At 44.9% G+C, this 21560-nt stretch overlaps 1 protein-coding gene across 1 annotated transcript in view; it reads right to left on the bottom strand.

Annotated features, from left to right (window-relative positions):
* Positions 1-541: 541 nt before the first annotated feature.
* The window catches only part of LOC143117500 (uncharacterized), a 29616-nt gene continuing 8597 nt past the window's right edge, over positions 542-21560 (bottom strand). The window contains exons 7-15 of the mRNA XM_076279247.1: positions 12293-12481; positions 11744-11891; positions 11233-11563; positions 10938-11080; positions 10494-10709; positions 10036-10281; positions 6250-6371; positions 5659-5979; positions 542-4934 (exon numbers count right to left, since the gene is read on the bottom strand). Of these exons, the coding sequence (XP_076135362.1) occupies positions 1035-4934; positions 5659-5979; positions 6250-6371; positions 10036-10281; positions 10494-10709; positions 10938-11080; positions 11233-11563; positions 11744-11891; positions 12293-12481 (5616 nt within the window). The 3' untranslated portion in view covers positions 542-1034. The remainder of the gene's footprint in view (positions 4935-5658; positions 5980-6249; positions 6372-10035; positions 10282-10493; positions 10710-10937; positions 11081-11232; positions 11564-11743; positions 11892-12292; positions 12482-21560) is intronic.

Genomic DNA, 21560 nt, shown 5'->3' with positions numbered 1-21560 from the left:
GGTAGGTCATGCATCTAAGGGTTAAAACACTGCTGTTCTACATTAATCATTACATGCATACATACAAAAGGCACTAACTGCCTTGATTGAAATGGTATACTGTGTAATACAAAATTAATGTAGCGTGTGAGGTGGTTGGTTGTGAAGTTGTTGTAAATATGAATACGTTTTGTGCACACAGTAGGCCCTACAGCCAAAACCATGATATCTGATATGTTTACTTATATTGCATTGTGTTGCTCCCCAATAAGACCCACATCTTTATATTACTTGATGGATTAAGCGGCGGTTGTTTTTTTCTGTTTGGTCTTTATGGAATGTGGATGATCATGAATGTGGAGCAGAGTTGGATGGCAGGTGACAGAGCTGTACACTGTGCTATGATGACCTCTTGTGGCTTACCTGGATATTTCATCATGAGAAAGTTCTTCAATTATTTAACTTAACTTACATTCAAGGTTTTATTATTTTACCCCATTAACACAAAAATATAAAATGCAGTGACCACTGGTTTTATGTTTTTTTTATTAAGTGATATATATTTTTTTATTCAGATTCAAGCAAACAAAAGGAAATGTATTTCGCAGACAAAAAGCACAAGGCTCATAAAAAATAGGCGTTCAACTGTTAATAAATCTGAAGCTCATGTCTAAAACCCATTTTACATAACCTTACCCCAATTACAATTTAGTGCTTGCCTAACTTTAAATATCACATCGTCATGGAAAGAGTGTCCATACACCACATTATATCTGAAGAATTCTCAAAGCTTATACAAGCATTCAGAAACATTTAAACCTCAGAAATTCTAGGGGTTAGATATAGAAAATGACTCAACCTAACATTAACATTAGCAAAAAACTCAGTTTTAAAAATGTACCCAAAAGTAGACGAGTAGGCAGTATTTACCATTGAATCGATGTAATGTTGAGGCTCAGGTGATCAAAATGGCTAGCAGAAAACATAAAAACCATCTAACTATCCTGGCATACGAGCCATCAAATGCATCAAAGCTAGGCTCTCTGCTGTATTGCTTACTGTTGTTTGCATTTCCCCATAGGACTCTTTGGGCTTTTGGGTCCCTTTAATGCCTTCTTGCTGGCTTTTTTCTGCTTTTTACCCACACTGCTGGAACTGACTTCAGCTGTAGCCCCCAGTTCCTGCCCCTGGGGTAGTGGCCCCTGCCCCTCTTCCTCCTCTGGTTTCTCAGCTATGGGAGAATCAGCTTCCATCTCTTCTGAAGATGCTACACTGTGCAAAACCTCACCTACCTCAGCAGACAGATAGGCACTGCTAACTTCCCCTGTTTCTGTTTGTAAATCTAGGTCTTCTGTCACTTCCAGTGTCTGTAGAATCTCCAGAGTCTTCTCTGATTCCTCAATCTCCATCTCTATTTTCCTTGGTTGTGGTTCAGCACGCTGTTGCTCTGCTTCTACACTTACTGACTCTGGGTTGGCCTGCTCTGTCTCTAGTGCAGCTTCTGTCTCAGGCTTTTCCGCTGCTATTTCCAAGCCAACTGGCTCCTCTGCTTCATCAGATACTGCTGTGGTCACTATTCTCTCTGCTTGTTCTCTTTCTACATCGGCATCACCATTATCTGATTCTGTGCTCACCTCAGACTCATGTGTCTCTGCCGCCACACCTTCAGACTCAGTCTGAACCTCTTCTCCCTCTGTGCCTGTCTGATGGTCTGGCTGTTCTGCTGTTGCCACCTCTAAATCAATCCCTGCTTCTGTGACTTTGTCAAGTCCAAATGTAGCCTCTACTAATTCTCCCTCAGCCACTAAGGAAGCTCCAGCCTCCTCTACTCCTGCTACATCTGGCACAGGATGCTCAGGTGATTCTTCAACCACTGATTCTGCCTGTATTTCCACAGTTGGCATGGACATCTCAGATTCAATGGGAGCAGCATCCACGGACACCAGCATCATGTCCTCATCGTCACATGGTTGCACCCCCTCTGACTTAACTGGTGTGACATTTGCATCTAATACTGCTTCATCATATCCATCTTCCTCTACGCACTCTGACTCACTCAAATCATCTGTTTGTTCTGAATAGGCTGTGGAGCACTGTACCGACATACTCCCTGCGTCAGACATGTCCCCATCATCTATGGGCTCTTGTTCTTCTTCATTTCTTTCTGATTGGTCTTCAGATGCATCCAAAGACCCACCCTGTAAGTCCTGCTCAGCTACCCTTAAAGTTACATTGGGCATCTCTACATCCAGTGTGGAACCAACCACCTCTTCCCTCAACAGCTGTTCATGACTAGAGGGATCCATCTCTTGCATTGGCTTCTCTGCTTCTGGGAAATCCACATTAGAGTCTTCCTCAATCTGTAGGTCTTGATGCTCCTCCACATCTTGACTAGATGTTTCAGCCTCTGGCATTTGTCCGGTGTATTTCTTTACCTCTTCCACCTCACGTTCTTCTTCCACAAAGGCTGGATCTACTGTCTGCATCTCCACAACATTGGGCTCCAGAGATTCTTCATCAATGAGCTCCTGTGTATCTTCATTCTTTTCTGTTCGGTCTTCAGATGCATCCAAAGATTCCCCCTTTAGGTCTTGCTCACCTTCACTCAAAGGTATATTAGATATCTCTACATCCAGTGTGGAACCAAGTTCCTCTTCTCTCAACAGCTGTTCTTGACTAGAGAGATCCTTCTCTTCTTGCATTGACTTCTCTGCTTCTACGTCTTCCACTTTAGAGCCTTCCTCAATCAGTAGGTCTTGATGCTCCTCCTCATCATGTCTTGATGTTTCACTCTCTGGCATTAGTCCAATGTATTCAATTATCTCTTCCACTTCCCTCTCTTCCTCCAGAGAGGCAGCATTGGACTCCAGAGATTTTTCTGCAGTGACCCCATCCATCTCAGATGATACTACTTGAGTCAAAATTACACCATCACCCTCTGTGGCCACATCTTTGGTTTCCTCCAGTGCGGTCTTCACCAGCACTTGGCTTCTTGTAACCTGCTGCATTTGTAGGTGAGTAATCTCCATAGCCTCTATCTCTGCTGGTTCAGTGCCCTGAAACATATCCAGTGATGCCTCTGGGCCAGGGCTCTTGTCTGTATCCAGCTCTATTTCAGTCTCTGAAACAGCAGTTGTCTCTTGATGTGAAATGGTAATGTTTGTTGAAGGAGTAAATTCGTAGTGTCCATCGACATAGCTTGCTTTTCCATCCCCAGGGCCTGATTCTTCTGCTTCAATATTGTCTTCCAGTGTCATGCTGGATACCTCATCTTCAATCTCCTCAGCATGTGTGCCCTGGGTTGCAGATACCTCCTTTGCACTCCTTGACGAATTGATTGTATCCTTGACCATTCCTGACTCACTTTGCAGTAAGTGTGAAGCACTGATCTGGTCTGCTACCAGATCAATGATGTCAGTGTCCCCTGGTGATATTTTAGAGAGAAGAACTGTGTCAGATGCATACTCATCCACTGCCCACCCAGCATCTGTTTCTTCAAGTATAGTTTCTATTAAATTCCCTGCTGTCACTTCAGGGACTGTGTGGTGGGTAGTGTCCTTCTCAGTCTCTGACATTTCTGGTGAGGCTGTCACATCTAAGGCCTGCGAGGAGACAGGTAGGCTTTCCTCATGGTCCACAGTGGCTTCCACCTCTGGACCACCAAGTTCATTAGACACATCTTCAGACATAACTGTGACTTTCTCAGTGCTGTCTATCTCCAGTTGAAATTCAGCTTTGTCAGATTCAACCACCACTGCCACATGCTCCTCTGCCAAATCAATCCCTTGTATCTCCTCTGAGACCTCCTCTTGTTGGGTTGTGTCTGTGACCAGATCATCCACAGCAGGCACACTGGGTCCCTCAAATAACTCCTTCACAGTTCCAGTTGCTATAGGAGGAACTTGGGGAATGGTAGAAACAGAAAAGGTCTCCTCTACTCCCATGCTTGGGAAAGAGCTCATGGGTAGTCCTGCAGGGGCCAGACCAGGGCTGCTGACGCCCTCAGTGAACCTTGTGCTGAAAAGTGATTGCTGGGATTGTGGCCTTGAAACATGGGTGATGTTGCTCTGCACCATGTTAACTCTCTCGCTGCTCAGCTGACCACTTTCATAGGTTGGTATTGCTGGACTTTTGAACTGACCTGTTGGCCACAGTGTCCTGATGCTTTCGGGGGCATCTGGCTTCTTTCCTACCTGCCTGTCCAGTAGGACCACCCTCTCTTGTGCGGGGGTATATATCTGCTGGGGAGCATGGGTGAATGTTTGGCCCTGCGTCACTGCCACGTCCCCTGGCTGCCTTTGCACCAGCACCACACGATGTGACCCAGCAGTAGTCACCCTTGGGAGAGTGCTGTGTTGAACAAGGGTCTGACCACCCTGAAGCAGTAGTGTGGGGCTTGTTGGGGTGGTTGTTTGGGAAGGAATAACTCCCTGTATCACAGGCCCACTGTTGACCAGAAGTACACCCTGACCTAGTCCCACGGGAGATCTCTTAGCCAGTACTACTCTGTGCTGAACCTGTGGCTCCACTAAGTAGTACAGGGGCTGCTGCTGCTGCACTAACACAGTCTGGGTAGGCACAGTTTGACTCAGGTGCATTCTGGGAAGTGTAGCAGAGCTGCTGATGGTCCTGGTGGTATCAGTGACTGTCGGTTGGATAGGAGGCAGTGGGGGAGGACTCTGGGCAACCTTTGTCGTGGTGGTAGAGATGGAGCTTTCTCTCTTGACATCGGTTTGCAGAGATGCAGCCTTGCTTACAGCAATAGGTTTTGGGGGTTTGCAGATCTGGGCAAGGGTGGTGAACTTTGGCCCCAGATTGTCAAGGAAGGCGAGGTCATCATCAGACCCAAGGAGGCTACAGCAGCCCACGGAGCCAGCAGGAGATCCCTGCCCCTCGTAGTTGTACACCAGCAGACAGTCATTTAATTTGCAGTTTTGAGTTTCATGCATCGCCTTCTGTGGAAGCAATACACATCATTCAGATATTTTATTTGCCGACATATTCACGGTTAAGGGCCTGTGTCCACCAATCATATATTTTGTGCCGACGGCGGCTATTTTCTATACAAATCCTATGAAGTTCAGCATTCACAGCGCTCAGCGCCCTCGGCGGAAAAAAGCCCTCGGCGCTGACCGTTTTTTTTCTGCAGATCGCTGAAAGTATAAATCTGTTCAACTTTTAGAACAGCGCTGGGCTCGTCAATGTCACTTCTCTCATGCTAGCCAATTGAAATCAAGGAAGGGGCGGGACCTACACTATCAACAATGTTTGTAGTGGCAGAGGAAAACTCAATCAGCCAAGTCCTATGTGACTAAATATTAAACCACTGCTGCAAACCAAACGCAAATTACAAAGCCTAGAGGGATGACCTATTCTATTGTAATGCCAAATGAACTTATTTTGTCTGTCAAAGTCATATTTAGTGAGCTGAGTCCTGAACGATTGCTGCCATTTCAGTTAGCTAGTTAGCTAGGCAGACAGTTTTGGTAACATAGCAACAATAAACACTTGACCGAAGCACTCTGAAAATGAGGTTGAGGTCGCTGTCACCACAAAAACGAGATTAGTGGACACAGGGCCTAAGGTTGAACTTCCAGTAGCATCTTCACAGTCTCATTGATCCGATCCTACACATACTGAGACTGTGAATTCATACTAAGGCTGTGAATTCTTTCTCACCTGAGAATAATATCCATGAAGTAAATCATCAGGTAGTGTAATCCCTTCAAAGATGTCTCTCTCCATGTGGGTATGAGAAGTATAAAGTTCCTGCCTCCTCCCTGAGCCAAACGAATTCTGATGGAATCCATGGTAGTCTGTCTCCTGCATCCCGCCCATCATCTCCTGATGAAATGTCCCTCCGGCTTCTCCATAGAAGCTTCCTGAGCTTTTACCGAGCAGACCCGTTGAGGACTTGGTGGCAACATTAGCGACATTCACAGCACTTACAGGTTGGCCTGCATTGGCAAGGGTGACTGGGCTGCTGAAGAGAGGGACCTCCTACACGTAAAAAGACATTAACCAATAGTTATGAAGAACATAACTCAAGACTAAAGGAGAAAATTACAGATTTCAAAAATGTAGAATCCTCAACTAGAACGAAGAACTTTGTTAGTGTCTAATCAAAGGATTATATGGATCCTACGTACTGTTGTAATGTCAAAACAATTAGTTGATTTGAATACATAACCACTTGTTTTAGAATGTTACATCTAACAAAGACAAGAGCATTGATGTTCTGTATGAATCCAGTGCACTCCATTATGTTACCTTGTCCTCTCCATTTGATTCAATGTGATATGGAATGAGGTACTCTTTAGCATCGAAGGGCATTTCAGTGAAATGTGCAGCCGCTGCTCCACACTGGCAGAACAGTAGCAGAAGAGGGACCACTACACAGAAGCACACACAGAAAAGAAAATTCTGTTAACTTAGGGGTGGTTCTTTAAAAAAATCCTATATGTTCGGTTCGCTTCTCTCGGTTCAGGGCATGTGTGCATCGTGTGCATTGTGCAATGTAGCCTCATGCCCATATGTGACCTCAGACATTTTTTTCCCTTTTGCCTGAAAGCGGAGCTGTGGAGTGCTGCAGGTCACGTGTGGAGTGGGAAGAGATAATGAAGGTAGCCCAGAGTTGGAGGATGCGCATAAGTCTGGTGTGTGGGAACATTTTGGATTTAATTTTACCTAATGACAACAGCGGAAACAAAACGGTAGATAGAGCTGTGACTGTGGGCAAGCATTGTGCAACACATATTCATTATTAGGGCTTTCAGACATAACCTCCGGAGTATATGCGGAGGTTTGTCAAACAGAGGTCCGATCCTTCGGGTGATTCAGATAAGATGCTAACCTACTGACCTTATACTGACCTATGTGTGAACGAACAACATACATGCACATTACAGAATCTCCGTGTGGTTGTCGAGTGAGGGGTGGGGTCAAAGATAATGAATGCGTAGCAAGATGGGTCGTCCTAGTTCATGTCTATGAGGGCAAAGTGGAGTTCAGTCAGAGACGGGCTCTGGTTCAGTTCCCGCCTGCACAGGGGCGTGTCACTGACGTATGACTTACGTTTGAACGCCTCGGTTCCACGCCAGACAAGCCGGAGTACAAAATAAACTTGGTGTACACCTTCATTAATGTTGATTTTCTCCCGACTGGGAGAAATGTGCATCCATTGCTCAGAAAAATAAGGCTTTGACAAATTCTGGGAAATTCTTGGATTCTGCCATAGACCTCAATGTTAAAAAGAGAGCCCGATCACTGCATAAATGTGCGGGGGCGTGTACTGCTACCCTATTTGCATAAATTTCCAGGGACAGGAAATGGCCTCTCATGAAGTATCTTCGTAATCAACCATCTTTGGTGGGGTCTTGCAGAGTTCGCAAGAGGCGTGATATGACGCAGAATATATGCGGCCGCTGTCACAGCTGCTGTTTTTGTTTAGGCCTACAAAATCTATGCATTATTTAGGCTGAAGAAGAAAAATCTATTGTGCGTAGAAGTAGTCACGTAAGTGCGCATACTTGAAGCTGACAACTTTATACAGCCCTATAAAGGCTAAAGTTACCTTTAGTTTTGTTCCAATTTACCGTTGTGTATGGCTTTAAACATCATGTGCGCTTTAACATCAGCCTATAAGCATTATTCCAGCTGCGCTAAGGTTTTGACAAGCACCACAAATTTGCCTACCTTTTTGTAGCCCATCTGAAATAACTTCAAAACTTTGCTATGTCCCCTCCATCCTTTCGTTGTTTTCAAAAAACGTTTTATATCCATGATGGCCTTGAAGTCTTGAGTTTGTGAATTTGCTTAAATAAGCTTATTATGTGCTGTTAACCAGCAACCATAGACAGTAAAAGAAAGCAGCAAGTAGCCTTCGCTACAATTTCTGTAGTTGCTGCGTCCATTCATTGTTATTCTCTCTCCTGCTCAAACAAAAGTTGTGCGTGCATTAAGTTGATGATAACGTGTTTACAAACTCCACTTTACATAAAATAAATATTGTAAATAGCCCACTGTCATGCAGTTAATGGGATACTGTGCAGAGTTGGAAAGTTAGGTCAACTTGGGAAGTGTTTCTCGTTGCCTGTTGGTAAGGTACAGCCGTAGCTTACACCTGCAGGAGCGATTGCTTGGGCGCCTGTGTTGCGAACACATTTCCACAAATCACGGATGTGTTGATGACATAAATTAGGAAATATTAGAGGACTTAATGAGACGAACTGCATGCCGATTCCATTTAACCCAAATGCCCCAGCAGCAGCACGGGAGAGGAGAGCTTATCTGACAGATCTGCATTGTCTATAGCAGTGTTTTTCAACCTTTTTTGTGCCACGGCACACTTTTGACACTTAAAATGTCCCACGGCACACTAACATCCTGTGTGAAGACAAAAAAAAGAAACATACCATAGCCTAAAATTTCAAATACACAGATATGGCCTTATTATGGCTTCTATGCAAGACCTGCTCAATAAAACAAGGGCCCTCTGTTTCATTTGTAAGTAACTATATCTAATTTAATTGTTGTTATGAACTGGATATGTGATGATTCTGTGAATACTGGATATGGGACCCCCGTTGTACAATGCCTGTATACCACAAATAGTGCAATCATACAATCAATGAGAGCGTGTGGTTATGTGGTTATAAATTCTTTGATGCAACAGTTGCTTTTCTGGACCAGTGAGTGACATTTGGGTAATTTTCTGCGGCACACCTGATGATCTCTCACGGCACACTAGTGTGCCCCGGCACAGTGGTTGAAAAACACTGGTCTATAGTGAGGTAATGTTAGATTACATTGCAAAAATATCACCATGCATTCATAAGCTCGTGATTCAGTGAGAGTGATCCCAAAACATTGGAAAGTGACATTTCTGTATTACATTTTGTTAAGAGGAAAAATCAATAGCAAACTGTTCACAACTGACTATAGCACTGTGAACCGTTCCTGGTTGCGCCTGGCTAATCCGCCATCATAATAGCAATCCGCTATGGAACAAGCATGCCTGTTGTTAAAGGGAATGTGAGATGACGCTCTGATTGGTTTATTGCACGTTACGCCCAAACCACACCCATGAATAATGTAGCTGCTACAGACCACCCTATTTTAGATTTGCGTCGGGCGCAACAGTCAATTTTCCGCCGGTAAAATAGAAACAGCGCCCAAGATCCGCCCACAAAGCGATTTGCGCCAAGTCAATTGCGTTAAAGTGCAAGATATAGCCCTGTATGTGTTTATTGCATTTAAGTTGGGTTTTCTTCGTTTTCATTTTCTCTAGCTAGGCATTATTCATTCTCAACAAATATCGGGCTCAGCAGTGAGATGAGAAGGCTTTCAATGAACAGAAAACCGACCGTGTTGGCTAACAATTTATTAAATACTCCTGTTATTGTCGTCAACGACGTCGTTGTACTGCCTTTTTAGCGCCTTCTGCTTATGATGATTTAGTCTTTTGAATTCCTTGCGATGCGGTTGTAGGCCTACATCAATGTGTCTCTTGCCGTTCCCTTCATCTGTTCATGACGCTGTCTGCCCTCATAGACAGTACTATGCCACTCTATCATGACCCTGGCATTTAAGTGCTCCCGCAACATGGACATTGACACGCCCTCAAGTGGTGTGAATCTTAACCGCATGTTCTTTGCTTCGTTCAGACATAGCTCATTTACATAATGTCCGGAGGAAATACTAGGAGGGGAGAAGTAGAACAGCTGGCTAAGTTCGGACTTCCATATGACCGTTTATGTTGTTCAGATATAAGGCCCAACCGTTTAACATCTGCAGAACCTCGGTCTTACACGTATGTCTGAAAGCCCTAGTGCTAGTGCAGGCCCGGAGTGGAAAACTAGGACAAACAATTGCCACAGGATAATTGTATGTGTTCAGTTTTGCTTGGGGGCTTGTGGAATAAAAAAAGGTGTATACCGGTGGTCCTACATCAAATGCCACATGCGAGTTATGTGCTACGTCCTGTGTGCAAGGATATTTGTGTTTGTGTGCGTACTAGCGTGTAAGATGTGTGTGTGTGTGTGTGTGTCTATTTACACAATATGAGTGCCAGTCCAAGAATCATTAGACCAATAGTGGTCATCCCCACGTTGACTGAGGAGCTGGTTTGCTTGTTTGCTGCTGCCTTGAAGCCACATCCTCCTCCCTCGTCACATGTGCACACTACCACCTCCATGGTCTGTCTGTCTGGGCAAGTTGAACCCTGGGCATCAGACACCTCCACTGTTATACGGTACATCCCTGGCCACAAGGGCTCCTTGGCCCAGAAAGCAGCTGTGGTGTCTGCCAAGGAGAAGAAACGGAGCTCCTTTACAATAGAATGATGAGCCATGTTTTGGCTAGCCTTATTGAAAGTATGCTTACATTTTAGCTAGAGGTTTTTTGGTCTAGGCAAAATTAAAAAAGACTACATGGTATTTAGATTTTAGATAAGATATATGGAAGATATTGTTCCCAAAAGAAATCTTGTGAGCCCTGAGAAATGTTACTCTTACCATCGACTGACTTCATTTCCCATGCTCCTTTGGTTTCCTTTTCAATGAGCCTAAAGGACAGAGGGTTTGCATTGTCGTCTGCATCGAAAGCAGAAATATTCACAACTTTGGCATCGGTGCAAGCACTCTGGTAAGTGCTTGTCAGCATGGGGCAGTGGTCATTTGAATCCTCCACAGTTAGGACTATAGTTCCAGTGACAGTTTTACTTGGCATTTCTAAAAACAAAAACAGCCACAATGTTTTCAGACATTATGTTTATGATTCTAAACATTGTGTTGTCTGCCATTCCACATTGTTCATGCCAACGACACCAGTTTCTGCATGTAGGCCACCAATATGACTCATAAAGTATGAGTAGGGTAAGTAAGGAATATCCCCATACATTATATACCTCTTATCCATTCAGAAATCATTTGACTTGATATAACTTATGCTTAACTTGCCATCTGTCATGCAAAGGATCAAGGCTTTGTAAGTCCCGTTGACCACGAATGGAGACTCTCGATCTGGCACCTTGTTTAGTTTAATCTCCGCTGTTGTCTCGTCAATGGTAAACCAATTATCAGGATCATGACCTTTAGCATATCTGATTACAAAAAATAATAATTGTTCTTCAAAGAGCATAACGATTATTTTTATCTGCATAATTTTAGATGTTATACAGTGTCTTTATATAGAACATCTTTCCTGATATAGTGAAAAGCGAGTGTTATTGTTTGTGTTGTTTGTTGTACAGACCTTACATTTTCGGCCACCTCTCCAGTATCTCCATCTGTGGCAGGGTAGGTGGCGATCACCATGGGGACTTTCACAACCTCTGGGTCCTCTGCCACTGATATCTCCTTCACTTCTGGGTGGAAGCCTGGGCCATCTGGCTTGTTGTTCACTGCAATCTTTATTGGGTAACTTTTCCCAGGTTTTTTACCTGGCCCTGGACTGGGTTTGGTGCCTGGTTTGGTTCCTGGTTTTACCCCAGGGCTGATGCCTGGTTTTGTGCCAGGCTTAGCTGGGCCATCAGGTCCAATAGGGACTATACCGGGCCCTCCAGCTCCCCCGGGTCCAATAGGGACTACACCAGGACCCCCTCCTCCTCCACCACCACCACCTCCTCCTCCACCGCCACCACCTCCTCCTCCACCACCTCCTCCTCCTCCACCCCCTCCACCACCACCGCCACCACCTCCTCCTCCTCCACCTCCTCCTCCACCACCTCCTCCTCCACCCCCACCCCCTCCTCCACCACCCCCACCTCCTCCTCCACCTCCTGAAGGGTTTATTCCTGGTCCAGGTAAATCTATCTCCAAGCCCAAAGCTACAGCAGTTCCATTGACAAAAGGAGCAACATTCTCAACCAGCATATCCAGGTCGATTTCCTTGATTTTCTCATAATCCACTGGCTGTTTGAGGCATTGGGGATTATTTTGAGTTGTTCATGACACATAGGGGAAAGGGGAAAGGAGAAGATACATAAGACACTAACAGTAGCTTCAACTTTGCAGCTCAGTCGAGTTAACAAGTAATGTGGTACGTAAAAAAATACAAGTCATCAAATACAGAATGTCTTTAATGACTTGTTTAACATTTTTCCATTACATTTGTTAAAAGTTCACCATTTGAACAGCTGAATGCCAGCCTAGGGCTACCTGATTCAGCTTAGATTCTTGTGGGAAAAATGTGACAATATTAGATAAAGGATGCTCATCAAAAACAAAAGGAAACCGCTTGTTTTGAAGCTTGAATTTCATCCTGTTGTGAAATGCTTCCCCAATGACAGGCATGCAAGTCTGAAATTGCATACCTTAATCAGCTTCAGGATGCCCTCGTTAGTCAGTGGGTCAGTTTCGATGGTGAACAGGCCTTCCTCGTTCCCGGACACAAGGTGAAACACCGCCAGCCAGTTATCGCTGTTCTCTAAATCCACATCGAGAGCTTTGATTCTCATCACCACCACCACGTCTTCTGTTCCTTCATCCACATTTCCAGAGTACTGAGGATGAATACGGAGAAAGGACACATATCAGGTGATAAAGCAGCAGGGTTATGTATGCAGTGCATTACTCAGAGTGAATCCGCTGTCTCTCAGATCCTCAGCGTCACATTTAACTGACAGGGCCCCTGAGCATTTCCCATGACAATCATTAATACAGAGGTATACTTTCATTTGAGTGTGCACTTTGATCGTTGCCATAATATGTAACTTGGGAGGAAATATGAACAGACTTGTTGAGGAATGCTTTTTCTTAACATTAAAGCATGTGAGTTTTCTCCTAGTATCTTAACCTCACGAGATAACTGAATCACTCTTTTACCACGTTTTAGCCTCAATTATGGGGCAGCCGTGGCTTACTGGTTAGTGCTTCGGACTTGTAACCGGAGGGTTGCCGGTTCAAACCCCGACCAGTAGGCACGGCTGAAGTGCCCTTGAGCAAGGCACCTAACCCCTCACTGCTCCCCGAGCGCCGCCGTTGTTGCAGGCAGCTCACTCCGCCGGAATTAGTGTGTGCTTCACCTGTGTGCTGAGTGTGTTTTACTAATTCACAAATTGGGATAAATGCAGAGACCAAATTTCCCTCACGGGATCAAAAGAGTATATATACTTATACTTACTTATACTACAATCTTTTTGTGCACTTGTGAACAAAATGTGTTGTGTCTATCCAACAGATCTCCTATACCTTGTGGAGGAGTTTGAGCGAGGCTAAAGCTAACTCCACATCGACTCGCTCTTCCAAGCCTTTTCCCACAATAACAACACCTATGTGAGAATGCTGTTCATTGACTTTAGTTCAGCATTCAACACCATCATCCCCTCCAAACTGATCACCAAACTCAGTGAACTGGGCATCAATACCTCCCTCTGTAACTGGATTCTGGACTTGCTAACCAACAGACCTCAATCTGTTAGGTTAGATAACCACACCTCCTCAACCATCACCCTGAACACCAGCGTACCACAGGGATGTGTGCTCAGCCCTCTCCTTTACTCCCTCTTCACCTATGACTGTACACCTGTACATGGATGTACAGCCGACAGCAACTCGCATGTACAACCGACAGCAACTGTTGCAGATACGGAAAGAAAACAGCAGTATCGATGTTTTGGACATAAAAACAGAGACGCTGGCAGAACTGGGAATACTTCGCCTGCCTACCACAACATCGGACCCGTCTGCTTCACCTGGCCGGCGTCACCGCAAGCGGTGTGCCAGGACAAGGAAGAGAGGCAAGCGAGCTGGCGTCGGAACAAGGCTAGCAGCCAACCCAACTCGCCCAGCAATACCATCCATATTCCTGGCGAACGTAAGATCACTGGACAATAAGATGGACGGCATTCGGTTGCTAAGATCAGCAAACAAGACAGTGAGTAACTGCTGCGTGACTGTTCTCACTGAATCATGGCTCAACGATAACATCCCCGCTATACACCTGGAGCAGCTAACGTGCTATCGAGCTGACCGAGCCCTAGCAGACAAAAAACGTGGTGGAGGAGTTAGTGTTTACACACATGATGCTTGGTGCCGAGACGCTACGGTAGTACATAGACACTGCTCTCCACTGGCGGAGTTTATGATCATTAAATGCCGACCCTTCTACCTCCCCAGGGAATTCACCGCGACACCGAGACAGGAGCATGGCACTGAATGAGTGCCATCGGGCCGTCAGTGAACAACAAAGTGAACACCCGGATGCCTTCACAATCATCGCTGGAGATTTCAATCACGCCAATCTCAAAACTGTACTACCAAAATTTCACCAACATGTAAACTTCCAAACAAGAGGACAAAACACCCTGGACCTTGTTTACACCCCACAGAAAGAAGTCTACAAAGCCAAACCCCTCCCCCACATCGGACAGTCAGACCACATTAGCATCCTGCTGCTGCCCCGATACAGACAAAGAGCAAAATTCACCAAACCAGTTCTGAAGGAGGTGAGAGTGTGGCCGGAGGGGGCCGTCTCACAACTTCAGGACTGCTTTGAAACAACAGACTGGGATATTTTCAAAACAGCTGCCACCCACAACAACCACATTGACATGGAGGAATACACAGACACTGTGACCTCCTACATCACCAAATGCATCGATGATGTTACAGAAATAAAACACATCACCACTCGGGCCAACCAGAAGCCTTGGCTGACAGGAGACGCCCACAGACTGCTGAGGGCCAGAGACAAAGCCTTCAGAGCTGGAGATGTAGCTGGCTTAAGAACAGCGAGGGCTAACCTGTCCCAGGGCATCATGAAGGCAAAAAAGGATTACACAGACAAAATAACAACACACTTCAAAGACAGCAGAGACGCACAGAGCCTGTGGCAGGGCATACAGGCCATCACTGACTACAAGCCTGCGCCACGGAGCTGTGAGAACATCACCTCTCTGCTAAATGACCTGAACAGTTTTTTCGCCCGTTTTGAAGCACAAAATGACATTCACCCACAGAAACCCCCCCCCCCCCACGACCAACCCCTGTACCTGTCCTCTGCCAGCGTGAAGAGGACACTAGCCACCATTAACCCACGCAAAGCAGCAGGCCCAGACAACATTCCAGGCCGAGTGTTGAAGGACTGTGCAGAAGAGCTGAAGGATGTTTTTACAGACATTTTCAACACCTCTCTAGAGCAAGCAGTCATCCCATCACTTTTCAAAGCTGCCACCATCATACCCGTGCCAAAGAAATCATCACCATCATGCTTCAATGACTACCGTCCTGTAGCACTCACGCCCATAATCATGAAGTGCTTCGAACGGCTAGTCATGTCACACATCAAAGCCACCCTACCCCCCACCCTGGACCCCTTCCAGTTTGCATACCGAGCCAAACGATCCACGGAGGATGCAATCTGCTCTGCCCTCCATCCAGCCCTCACCCACTTGGACAATAAAGACTCATTTGTGAGAATGCTGTTCATAGACTTCAGTTCAGCATTCAATACCATAATACCACAACAACTCATCAGCAAACTGGACAAGCTAGGATTCAGTACCTCCCTCTGCAACTGGCTGCTGGACTTCCTGTTGCAGAGACCACAAGCAGTACGTGTCGGAAACAACACCTCAAGCACTCTGACCCTGAGCACGGGGGCCCCTCAAGGGTGTGTGCTCAGCCCCCTGCTCTTCACACTGCTAACACATGACTGTACAACCACTCACAGCTCCAACCATCTGGTGAAGTTTGCGGACGACACAACACTGGTGGGCCTCATCACTAAGGGCGATGAGGCTCACTACAGAGAAGAAGTAGACCTGCTGGCTAAATGGTGCAAAGACAACAACCTCCTGCTGAATGTCAGCAAGACCAAGGAGATTGTTGTCAACTTTCAGAGAGGCCACAAACAACTGCCACCACTGTCCATCGACGGAGATGCTGTGGAGAGAGTGAGCAGCACAAAATTCCTGGGGGTGCACATCAGCGACGACCTCTCCTGGACCACCAACACAGCATCACTGGCGAAGAAAGCCCAGCAGCGCCTCTACTTCTTGTGCAAATTGAAGATGGCAAGTGCCACGCCTCCCGTCATGACCACATTCTACAGAGGGACCATCGAGAGCATCGTGTCCAGCTGCATCACAGTGTGGGGCGGAAGCTGCACAGATCAGAACAGGAAGACCCTCCAGCACATTGTTAACACAGCTAAGAGGATCATTGGAGCACCACTCCCCTCCCTGCAGGACATTTACACCACCCGCAAAGCACTAATGATTGTCAGCCCCCCCACCCACCAGCCAGCCAGGAACCCAGGAACCTAGGATCCTGTCTACCCTAACCCCCCCCCAGGACCGCCCCAGGACCGCCCTGTGGAACTGCACTGTGACTGCGCAGCCTAACGTGTTGATGCTTCACATCAAGCCTGATATACTTGAAATTACTGCATATCAATGTAAATATACAGTTCACACAAGCACAAGTTTAAACTTCATGTAAATGTTATCAATGTTATTTAGATAGATAGATAGATAGATAGATATATAGATACTTTATTGATCCCCAGGGGAAATTCAAGGTCTCAGCAGCATACATACAACACAAACACATTCTTTAACACATTCTTTAACTTCTCAAGAAGAATAACCTGGATGCCTCCATGCTAAACAATTACAGGCCCATATCCAATCTACCTTTTATTGGCAAAATTATTGAAAAAGTAGTCTTTAATCAATTAACCACCTTCCTAACATCAAATGGGTATTTTGATTACTTTCAGTCTGGTTTTCGGGCAAATCACAGCACTGAAACAGTTCTCATTAAAGTTTCCAATGACATACGCCTCAACACAGATTCAGGTAAAACATCAGTCCTAGTGCTACTGGATCTTAGTGCAGCATTTGACACTGTTGATCACAATATTTTACTACACAGACTAGAACACTGGGTTGGATTTACAGGCATAGTTATCAGCTGGCTAAAATCATATCTACAAGAAAGGAGCTTCTTTGTTGCCATCGGAAACTGTACCTCAACACCAACGTCCTTGACCTGTGGTGTTCCCCAGGGGTCGATCTTGGGGCCACTATTATTCAACCTCTATATGCTCCCACTTGGACAAATCATTCAAAATTATTTGATTTCATATCATAGCTATGCAGATGACACACACATTTACTTAGCTCTATCACCAAACGACTATGGTCCTCTTGAATCTATGTGTCAGTGTATAGAACAAATCAACACCTGGATGTCTCAAAATTTTCTTTAGCTGAACAAAGAAAAAACTGAAGTAATTATATTTGGTAAAAATGAGGAAAGACTTAGGGTTGCCACTCTCCTTGACACAAAAGGGTTGAAGGCAAAGGATACTGTTAAAAATCTTGGTGTATTAATTGACAGTGATCTAAATTTCAACAGCCACATGAAAGCGATAACTAAATCAGCTTTTTACCACCTCAAAAATATTGCCAAACTCAGAGGGCTGATGTCAAAACATGACTTAGAAAAACTCATTCATGCATTTATCTCCAGCAGGGTTGATTACTGCAATGGACTGTTCACAGGCCTTCCTAAAAAGACTATTAAACAGCTTCAGGTGATACAAAATGCAGCAGCTAGGATTTTAACAAAAACTAAAAGAACTGACCACATTACTCCAATTCTTAAGTCCTTGCACTGGCTTCCAGTAAGTCACAGAATTGACTTTAAAGCACTATTGCTTGTTTATAAATCAGTAAATGGAGCAGGACCTAAATACTTGTCAGACATGCTTCAGCAGTACACACCTTCTCGTCCTCTCAGGTCCCAGGTGAAAAACCTGCTCGTAAAACCTACAGTTAGAACTAAACATGGTGAAGCAGCTTTTAGCTGCTATGCGGCTCAGCTGTGGAACCAACTTTCGGATGACATCAAAAAGGCCCCAACTGTAGCCAGTTTTAAATCTAGACTTAAGACCAAACTGTTCTCAGATGCTTTCTGCTAACTGTGCCGAGTTACAAATTCTGAATCTGCCTTGATAATTATTCTACTTTGTCTTTTATTACTTTTTTTTTACTACTTTGCCTTTGTTTTTGCTTACTAATTATTCTTTATTTTTAAATGATTTTACCATGTGTCTTATGTTTTTGTTTTTATTATTTTACCTTTTAACTATTCTTTGACTATATTGCCCTTCTATGCTTTTATTTGTTATTATTGTTTGGTTTTGTTTATGTAAAGCACATTGAATGACCTCTGTGTATGAAATGCGCTATATAAATAAACTTGACTTGACTTGACTTGACAGAAAGAGTAATTAAAGTATATAATATAAAAACACAACTAAGCAGTAAGGACAGTAGAAGATAAAGAATATGCTAAATATACTAAAATACAAATTATACTAACACTTAATACAATATGTAAAAATATACTAAAATACAAATTACAAAAATACAAATTATACTAACACTTAATCTAAATCAATTTTAAAAACAGTATCCACATAGTGGTGATTAATAAATCAGAGGCGCTTGCAATGACTGAGGCAGGGACTGAGCCTGTGATTCTCTGTGCATAGTAAGGTATGGTAAGGTGCTCTAAGGTGCTCTGTGTGAATGAGTGTCGTGGTGGTAGTGCAATGGTGATAGTGGTCATGGTGATAGTGCAAATGAGTAAGTCAACAGTGCAACAATGCGGAAATAAAGTAAAGTCTATATATCTATATATTTAACTATTTAAGAAAATGTATAAGTGTGGCCACAGTTCTGCTGTGGCATGGAGGGGAGGGGTTATGCATATGTGCTAATGTGCTAATATAGCACGCAAACAGTGAGGCATAAAGACAGTGGTACAAGTGGCTAGTGGACAGACAGTACCAAACATGGAGGGGGTGAAGAGGTAGACAGACTATGCAGAGAAGTCTATCTCTCCTCTTCCCTTAAGTGAGGCATTGAACAGTTCAATGGCCCTGGGGACAAATGACTTTCTTAGTCTGTCAGTTGTGCAAGGCAGTGAGCGAAGTCTCCAGCTGATCAGGCTCTTCTGCTTAACAATAGTGCTGTGGAGTGGGTGACACTCATTGTCCAAGATGTTTATCAGTTTGTTCAGGGTCCTTTTGTCAGATAGTGAAGTGATGCACTCCAGTTCAGCTCCCACTACAGAGCCAGCTTTCCTTACCAGCCTGTCAATTCGCCCCACATCCTTCTTCCTTGAGCTTCCTCCCCAGCATACTACTGCATAGAAGAGGACGCTGGCAACAACAGACTGGTAGAACTTCCTGAGGAGCTTACTGCACACATTGAAGGACCGCAGCCTCCTCAGGAAGTACAGCCTGCTCTGCCCTTTCTTGTAGAGTGCATCAGTGTTGGCTGACCAGTCCAGTTTATTGTCCAGGTGGAGACCCAGATACTTGTAGGTGCTAACCACCTCCACATTGACCCCATCAATGTGGACTGGTAGCAGAGTGGGCTTAGACCTGCGGAAATCCACCACCATCTCCTTGGTCTTTGAAGTTTTAAAGGAATTATCCGGAGTAAAATGCACTTTAGATCGATTTACGGATGATTGGGGGTACATACGTTGAGTTGACATCAAAATCATGTCATTCGGATGTGTTTTGAGAAAGTTCGATTGTACCGTTTTCAGTCACACAACTCGTAGCCTGGAAGTGAGCAGGGCATTTCAATTTCGCCGCTACAAAACGCTATTTTTATACCTCTTCTACAGTTCCAAACAACATAACACTTACGTGGTAGTGAGTAGAGGGTCCCTAAAGCCAAACCGAAGTATCCCGAGGTCTTTATGTGGTCGAATAGAGAGTCCAGAATGAATTTCATCAAGCCAGTACCTTTCCGGAAATGTTGCCATCTTTGCTGTAGGAGTCTTATTGCTGGGTGTGTTGTAACACACTCTGGAAATTCACAATTTTGTCGCCGTTTAAAAAAAAAAAAACATAGTCCAGTATTTCTTTCGAAATTGAAATAAAGTTGTATGGATTGGACTATGTTTTTTTTTTTTTTTAAAAGGCGACGAAATTGTGAATTTCCAGAGCGTGTTACAACACACTCAGCAATAAGACTCCTACAGCAAAGATGACAACATTTCCGGAAAGGTACTGGCTTGATGAAATTCATTCTGGACTCTCTATTCGACCACATAAAGACCTCGGGATACTTCGGTTTGACTTTAGGGACACTCTACTCACTACCACGTAAGTGTTATGTTGTTTGGAACTGTAGAAGAGGTATAAAAATAGCGTTTTGTAGCGGCGAAATTGAAATGCCCTGCTCACTTCCAGGCTACGAGTTGTGTGACTGAAAACGGTACAATCGAACTTTCTCAAAACACATCCGAATGACATGATTTTGATGTCAACTCAACGTATGTACCCCCAATCATCCGTAAATCGATCTAAAGTGCATTTTACTCCGGATAATTCCTTTAAGTTGAAGATGATTGAGTTTGCACCATTGCACAAAGTCCTCCACCAGGCTCCTGTACTCCTCCTCCTGCCCGTTCCTGATACACCCCACAATTGCAGTATCATCAGAAAACTTCTGCATGTGGCATGACTCGGTGTTGTAGCAGAAGTCAGATGTGTACAGGGTGAACAGGACTGGAGAGAGCACAGTTCCCTGTGGCGCTCCGGTGCTGCAGATCACAGTGTCAGAGAGACAGTTCTTCAGTCTGACGAACTGTGGTCGCTCGGTCAGGTACTCTTTAATCCAGGTTACCAGGTGAGCGTCCACACCCATCTGCAAGAGCTTGTCTCCCAATCTGAGGGGCTGGATGGTGTTAAAAGCACTTGAGAAATCAAAGAACATGATTCTCACAGCACTCTTCCCCTTGTCCAGGTGGGAATGTGTCCTGTGTAGAAGATAAGTGATGGCATCGTCCACGCCCACTTTCTCCTGGTAAGCAAACTGTAACGGGTCTAGTGCATGGCGTACCTGGGGTCTGAGCATGCCTAAGACCAATCGCTCCATTGTCTTCATCACATGTGATGTGAGAGCGACAGGTCTGTAGTCATTAGGCTCAATAGGGTGTGGCTTCTTAGGGACAGGGGTGAGACATGATGTCTTCCACAGTGTTGGAACTTGTCCAAGGCGTAGGCTCAAATTGAAGATGTGCTTCAGTGGCTCCCCCAGTTCAGCAGCACAGGCCTTGAGTAGCCTTGGGCACAGTCTGTCAGGCCCAGCTGCTTTATTGCTGCACAATTTCTTAAGTTGGACTGTCACTTGATCTTTTGTAATGGTGAGGGGTGTAAGGGGAGGGGAGGGGGAGGGGTGCATCTGGGATCTGTGTGTCTGATGGCTGTTGACTGAGGTCGTTGTCACCTCATTGTTCGTGATCGCCATGTGGGGGAGGGGTGCAAAATCCAGTGATGGTGGGGGTATGATAGCCTGTGATGATGGAGGCAGTGGCGTAATTATAGTAGGTGCAGCAAGTGCAGTCGCACCAGGGCCCGTGACCTCCCGGGGCCCGTCGCTACCCCCGCCCTGCCTCCTTTTTTTGAGAATGTTAGAGCACGGAGAGTGAAGCGTCACTTTGACGAACTATCGGAAGATGAGCGCTTAACCGATGCAGAGAGATACTTTTTAATGCAACTCTGGACATCATAATCAGTCAGCTCTCCCAAAGATTTGCAAGTATGCG

This window comes from Alosa pseudoharengus, unplaced genomic scaffold (assembly GCF_046254945.1).
Source record: "Alosa pseudoharengus isolate Yale_2024_CS ecotype anadromous, Long Island Sound unplaced genomic scaffold, YU_APseudo_1.1 YU_APseudo_1.1_scf_11, whole genome shotgun sequence".
NCBI lineage: Eukaryota > Metazoa > Chordata > Actinopteri > Clupeiformes > Clupeidae > Alosa > Alosa pseudoharengus.
This window is presented reverse-complemented; position numbering and strand designations above follow the sequence as displayed.